The 6,768-nt window shown below is 46.6% G+C and overlaps 1 protein-coding gene across 37 annotated transcripts in view; it reads right to left on the bottom strand.

Moving 5' to 3' along the window:
• Positions 1–945: 945 nt before the first annotated feature.
• The window catches only part of NFASC (neurofascin), a 70,923-nt gene continuing 65,100 nt past the window's right edge, over positions 946–6,768 (bottom strand). For 36 of the 37 annotated variants that reach the window (XM_085526771.1, XM_085526784.1, XM_085526789.1 and 33 more), the window contains one exon: positions 946–5,515. In XM_085526771.1, coding sequence (XP_085382897.1) covers positions 5,284–5,515 — 232 coding nt within the window. In that variant the 3' untranslated portion in view covers positions 946–5,283. The remainder of the gene's footprint in view (positions 5,516–6,768) is intronic. The other variant, XR_014938622.1, reaches the window with a different exon arrangement.

Here is a 6,768-nt window from a genome sequence, read left to right as displayed (position 1 = left end):
TTGGGGTAGGGATTGGGATGGCTGTTGTCCCCATTACCCCAAACACTCTGGGACTTCTCCTGCCCCAAGTTAAGGTGCTTCTGCTCCCCGGTGCTGTCCTAGGGATGGGGAGGGGGCAGATAAAGCCCCCCCTCCCGCAGCACTGCAGTAATACTTTCATCCTCTTAGTGAGGTCTGCAGCAATTACATCTTCATTAGCCAAATAGCTTTGTGTTTTTTCCCCCTTCCTCCAGCCCATTCTCGTCAAGGCTTTGCACAAGGGAGCAAAGAGCATTTCAGAGCCTGGAGTAGGGACGGGAAATGCAGAGTTCTGCTGGGAGCTGTGGGCACCTGGGTTAAACCTTGGTGCTCTCATGAGTTTGTTGGACCATGGAGGCTTCCTGCTTCAGCTCCTCTGTGCTCTGTGGGGCTGTCTGTACTTTGGTCTATTCCTCTGTATTAGATGTTCTCCTGATGTGCTTAGAGAAGACACAGGTCTTGTCTCTTTGCTTTGAGCCACAGGAACTGCTGCATTGAGCTTGCAGGGTTCTCTGGCCTGGGAAATGCTTCATCTATGGATGGCTTGGGGTGAAGTGCTGCTGAACCTTCCCCAGCTCCTCAAGTCCCACCATCAACCTGCCCTGTTGTGTCCCATCACAGCTTCTGAGCTGTGCTCTTAAGGGTAGTTAAGCGCTGGAATAGGCTCCCCAGGGAAGTGGTTGAGTCTGTCCCTGGATGTATTTAAAAGCCTTTTGGATGTGGTGCTCAAGGATATGATTTAGCAGAAGGTTGGTAGAATTAGGGTACTGTGGTTAGGCTGTGGTTGGACTTGATGATCTTCAAGGTCTTTTCCAACCTGGGTGATTCTATGGTTCTTCATTGGGAAGGGCTGTGGGCATGATGGGGCTGGGGAAGGGATAACATCAGTGGCCAAAAAGCTGATGGACATGAAGGAAAGGCATCGCCTGAGTTTTGAACAATGTTTTATTATATGTTTAGTGTTCTCTATACAAAAAAAATCCCAGTCTTTTTTTTTTCTTTTTTTCTTTTTTTTTTTACAGTGATTCAAAAAACAAAAACCAAATGCTATCTGAGTATTTTGGCTTCCTTTCATCTCTCATGCAGTCAGTTTATAAGTCCTTATAGGAAACGCTTTTTCTGTAGTCCATAGCTCTTCTTGCTGTAAAGTGTTGATTTTACAGCTTCGGATATACATTTCTCATTGAAACAAGTGGGTTAACGCAAAGGTGTTGATTTTTTTTTGCATTAAAAAAAAAGGCAAATAAATACATAGAATATTTAGACCAACCAGGTGGTTTTACAGAGAGGACAGATGAGGATATATTTACAAATTAAAGGGAAACAAAAACAGTCCAATATTTTTCCTTCTGACGAGAGAGGAAGAAATGAACATTTAGAACGCTGTACTGCAAAGGAAGAAGTTGGGTTTGACACAGGGTTTGATCTGTGTTGGACAACCAAAGGCTGATGCCCACTTGCAAAGGACACAGAGACAGGTGATGCTGGGCAGGGGGAGCTGCTGGTGCAGCAGGGCGTTGTGTTAGGACCAGAAACTCACTGTTATTCTCTTCAATAAAACAGGTCTTAGTGCAAGAAATAGGAGGTGGGTGGGTTGGTTTTATTATTATTATTATTATTTTTACGTTTACATGGTTTGTTTATTTTTATTGCTTAACTGAAATTGTTTGCTGCTAGTACACAATTGAGCCTGGTACGGTTGATGTTATGTTGCAGGTTGAGGGCACAGCTCTGCTGGGACCTGCACTGAGGGGAAGCAGTGGATAGATGTGGATCTATAGGGTGGAAAGGCAGTAGGCCTGATGGGGCAGGTATGAGATGGGTGAGATACAGAATGGTGCATGCAGGATAGAAGGATGGATGGGCACCAGGATGAATGGATGGGCTATGGGATGGATGGATAAATAGGGCGCAGGGTGGATGGATGAAGTACAGAAGAGATGAGGAGAGCATGGGATGGATGGATGAGATACAGGATGAATGGATGAGGTAAGGATTTGATGGGTTGTAGAATAGATGAATAGGACTTGCAAGGGATGTTACTGCATGCCCTCACCCCAACCCCACAGCAGCTTGTTCTGCCTTGCCAGTTCTATCCTTGGAGGCAGAAGTGGCCATCTTGCAGGGACTTTCTTCTGCAAGAAGGCTGTGCTGTGTGAGGGTCTTGTGGGGATGGGCTGTTGGTGTTTCCACAAGCAGGGTTTCAGGAAGGTTTGTACTGTCTCTCAGTGCTTCTTGCAGCACTTTTGTCCTCACTGCAACATCGCTTCAGGGAAAATAGGATCAGTATCAGCATTGCATCAAAGCAACAACCACTCTCTCCTGTCCCATGCCTGTGCTCCATGGTTGGCACCAGCTGGACGTGTATGCTTCTCCCTGCTTTTCATCCTCATGATGCATTTTCTGTACAAGAGGTGGCCAGCATGCGACCTGTTCCAAGAGTTCCTATAGGGATGGGCACACTTTGATGGGCACTGCAGGGCCCAGCCCTGAGGCTGGCACAGAGCCTCCCCACAGCCCTCTGCTTGTCCCTGCTGAAACTTCAGGGCAACTTGCAAATGATATAGGTTTTGTTGTTATTGTTGTTGTTATTTTACTATAACTTCTGATTTTTGAGTAAATTTACACCCCCAGAAGTACAAGCCCACAAAAATTACACTGAACCATTCATTCTTGGGTCCTCATTGCCTTCCTTTCCTGATTGATCACAAGGAAGTTGCTGCTCAGACTTTGTCAGTGTTTCTGTGAGACCTTTTTGGGGGCTCACTGAAGCCACAGTGCACTGGGCAAGCATGGAAAAGCTGCAGGGTAAACGCTGCCCAGCTTACAGCAAGATGCAAAGAGGTTAATGGCAGGACACAAACACCAGTGTTAATATAAATGGCACATAGCAGACACATGGCACAGCCTGCCCTGCTGCCAGGACTGATACCTCCTTGAGGGCTGGGGATGCTGTGTGGTACCCAAGGCTCCCAGTTCCCACAGCAGAAGCTGCTTCTTTATAGCAGTGGCTGCAGGTTGCTTTCCCTCCAAGCCATACAGGTTCATACATACAGACAGCTGTGTGCTCAGGAAGCAGCCAGCCCCATAACTGAGAGCTGCATTATGTTTGGCTTAATGGGTTTGCTTAAGAACTGAAATGCAATTGTGGGATAGGCTGGGGATGCTTTCCTTAGAGAAGCCGGTGGTGGAAGCAGCAGGAATGGATCTGTTGCATGAGTGCTTTTACATGGAGGGTAACAGCAGCACATGCGGCCCTACCCTACAAGATGACATTGGGAAGGACCCTGGCAGATGGCTCCTGTGCTGTCCTGGAGCCCCAGCTGTAAGGTTGGGGTCGGGGTGAGGTGCATGTCACCCACCTGCTGTCTGTTTGCATCCTGTTCTCTCCCATTTGCTCTGTTAATGCTGACCCGGTCCTGGCTCTCCTCCCCAAAGTGCAGGATCATTGTGCCATTAGCAGCTTCAAGAATGTGGCAAAGTACATCTGAGCAATCCCTATTAGTAATGTTCTCGTTAGCGATATGTCTTCGTAGCAAACCAGCTCGAAAGCCGAAAGAATAATTGCATTAATCCTATTGCGTTTAATCCATTAAGCTGAACAAAAACCCTCCTCCTTAGGAAAGAAACGAAAGAAAAAAAATCCATCCTAACATCATTCGACGTCTGAAGGAATCCGATCTCTTCTCAGCAAAGGTACCTTTGGTTTCAAAAGTGCAGGAAGTGGGAGGATACACACACAGCGTTGGCCACTAAGACTCTACCCTCTATAGGATCCATGCGTTCCCAGTCGGGACCTGTCCAGCGTCATACTCCTACTGCTCCCCGAGGCCATTGCGTTGGGGAGCGAAGCGGGGTGGGGGTTAGTGTCAGTTTGTTAAACGTCGTGGGACGTTGGAAGCTGTGTAAGGCATGTGAAGGAGCACTCCTATACGAGACGCTTTTGTTACAGTGTGTTTCCCAGGCTTGAATGTAAATTGCGTGGGGTTTTGATATGTAAAGAACAGCAGAGGCGAGTTCCGTGCATGTGGAAGCATCTCTCCAGGCTGATTGATTGAGGGGGATGGGGGAGGAAAGGCCACTGTAAGAAATAAGGGTTTAGCTGAGAATGCCCAACCTGGCACATACCTGCTGCTGGGGGGACCTCGGTGTCCCACTGCTGTTCCTGAGGGACATATGTCCCTGATGTGCTGGAGCAGTGTACAGGGCAATAGTTGGGGTCCCACACCCCACTCCCAGGTAGTATGTCTCAGCCTGACCGAGTGGTTGGTGGCTTTCATTTTGTTTCTTAAGCCGTTTCTGGTCCCCTCATCCCTTGTTTGTACCGGTCCTGCTTCCACTCTCTCTTTGCTACATAAGATTTATGGAGTTGCCTTTAAAAGAAAGCAGGCATGGTCTGGGGAGGGGGATTTTCCCCCATCTTCTTACAAAGCAAAGGCTGAAACAAAATGTTTTGCCTGTGCTTCCTCAGGCAAGTGATGCGGTGAGCCAGCCTTGGTGGGCAAGTAGCTCTTAGCTGTACTGCAGCACATTCCAGCAGCTCCTCATCCTCCTGGGGTCCCCATGATTTGGGCCTAGTGGCCCTCAGGGCTCTGTCCCACAGTGTTGGAGACCCACACTTCTCAGCTTCAGTTGCTGCTTGATCTTTTAGGAAGGTTTGGAAGAGGCTGTAGACAAGGTGCTGCATGAGAATGGACATTGCTGTAATGCAATATCGCGTTGCCCATATAGAAACCACTCTCCTTCATACATTTTCAATAGGCTTGTTGCTCTGCTCAGCCCTTTTTCCTCCCCCAGATTCCCTTTTCCTTCCCACCCCCCATTATCTGGAACCTTCCTACAAATGTAAAATTAAAAAAAAAACAAACCAAAACTTTAAACTCCCTCCCAAAAGAAGAAAAAGGACATGGGGAGCCAAGTACAGCACTCCTGCATCCCTCCATCCCTGCGCTTCAGCTCTGATTCTGGCTACATCTACAACTCATCCACGCCTCGGGAGTCCTTGCCATTTACTTGTTTGCTAAGGATAAGATGGCATTGGCAGCTACCTGATCTGCCTGTTTGCTTGGATTATGTTTTTCCTATTTTTTTCCCCTTTTTCTTTTTTTTTTTTTTCTTTTTTTTTTTTTTTTTTGTTGTTTTGTTTTGTGTGTGTCATTGGTTGGTTTTCATTTGTATGTTGAGTTAGAGGCAGTGGCGGTGGTGGCTGTTTAACCTCCAGCCACTACAAGCCCCATAAGCTGTTCACGGTCCCATTGCGTTGCACTATGCTAATGAGTAGATAGCATTGACTGGGGACGTGGCTTCCGAGCTCTCATTGCCTTCTGTCTCCTCCTTGTCCTTTTTCACTGTGTACTGGCCAATGAAGGAGCCGTCCTCGTTGAACTGCCCTTCCCCACCCTCTCCATAGTCCACCAAGCTGTCGTCGCTCTCCTGCTGCTTTATCGTGCCATCCAGGGAGGTCTGGCTGTTGGGCAGTGGTTTGTTGTCTTCATCGCTGGTAGACAGAGACAAAATGAGGGTTGAGAGTGGGGCTTGCAAGGGATAAAAGCCAAGGGCTGGATATTCAAAAATAAATCCAGTGCGTGACTGTGCTGAGCTGAGAGTGCAGGAGGAAGGCACTGAGTGCAGGCAGCAGGTCATGGGGTGCCTGGTGCAAACCCAAGGTGGGCACATGGCCTCCATGAAGGAAGCCCATGGCTGGGCTTTGTGCTGTGGTTGGGATTTCTGATAGCCCAGCCCTGGTGGTTCTTGTTTTTAGGAAGCAGTTTTATAGAATCACCGTATCGCATTATATCCCAAGTTGGAAAGAAACCATAAGGATTACAGAGTCCAACTCCAGGCTCCACACAAGACTACCCAAAAGATATAACACTTGTGTGAGAGCATTGTCCCAATGTTTCTTAAACTATTTGTATGACATACATTGCTCAGAGCAGTCCAACTGGATGTACATGATAAATATCCTTCCCTTGTCATTGCTCGCATCCTTTCCTTCTCCCTGCATTTTACCCAACCTTGGTGTAACCTTGGTTAAGTGAGGTTTGTTCCCAGCTTTCCTTGTGAAAACACACATCGTTTTAGACAGCTCCATGCAATGGGGAAAACTCAAAGCACTGCGAGGGGGCATGTACAGGATGCCAAGTTCTGTGCAGCTCCTGAAACTCATGGGAATTTACCTTTCCAAGCTTATTTCTGAGCATCTAAGCTTGTTTGCTCAATTCTTTATCCTTTTCTCTCTTTCACTGGAAAGATTAAGCCAGGTCACTGAAAAATAAATCGGCTGACCCACAAAAAACAATCTTTTAAAGAAACCTTTTAACAAAAAAAGATGGGGGAAAAGCTGTTTTCTCTCTGGAGGGCAAAGACTGGTATCTCATAAATAAAGATAGTATTGCATTGAGGATGAGAGGGTTGCTATATATAAAAATTAATTTTCATATCAGCTAGTCATTAGTTCGTATTTAAGCCTACATTCAGCATGCAAATTGTATAATATAGCTGAAGAGGTCGCTTACGTACCTTGAGCATTTTTTTCTCCCTCATACTCCTGTCTCTATTTATTTTGGTTTGGTTTAGTCCTGCACCCAGCAGGCTTGCTCCCCTGCATGGCAGTCCACTCTGTTCTTGACTTTTATTAAAATTGATAAAAAATATGGGGCTATTTCAAAGCTGTACACGCGGAGTCATCAATCAAAGAAATGATTCAGCCTATTTTTTTTCATTTGTTTGCTTTTTTGGAAAAAAAAA

This window comes from Coturnix japonica, chromosome 38 (assembly GCF_054131305.1).
Source record: "Coturnix japonica strain WE chromosome 38, WE-NBRP24, whole genome shotgun sequence".
Taxonomy (NCBI): Eukaryota; Metazoa; Chordata; class Aves; order Galliformes; family Phasianidae; genus Coturnix; species Coturnix japonica.
Note: the sequence above shows the minus strand (reverse complement) of the source record. Positions and strands in the feature narration are given on the sequence as shown.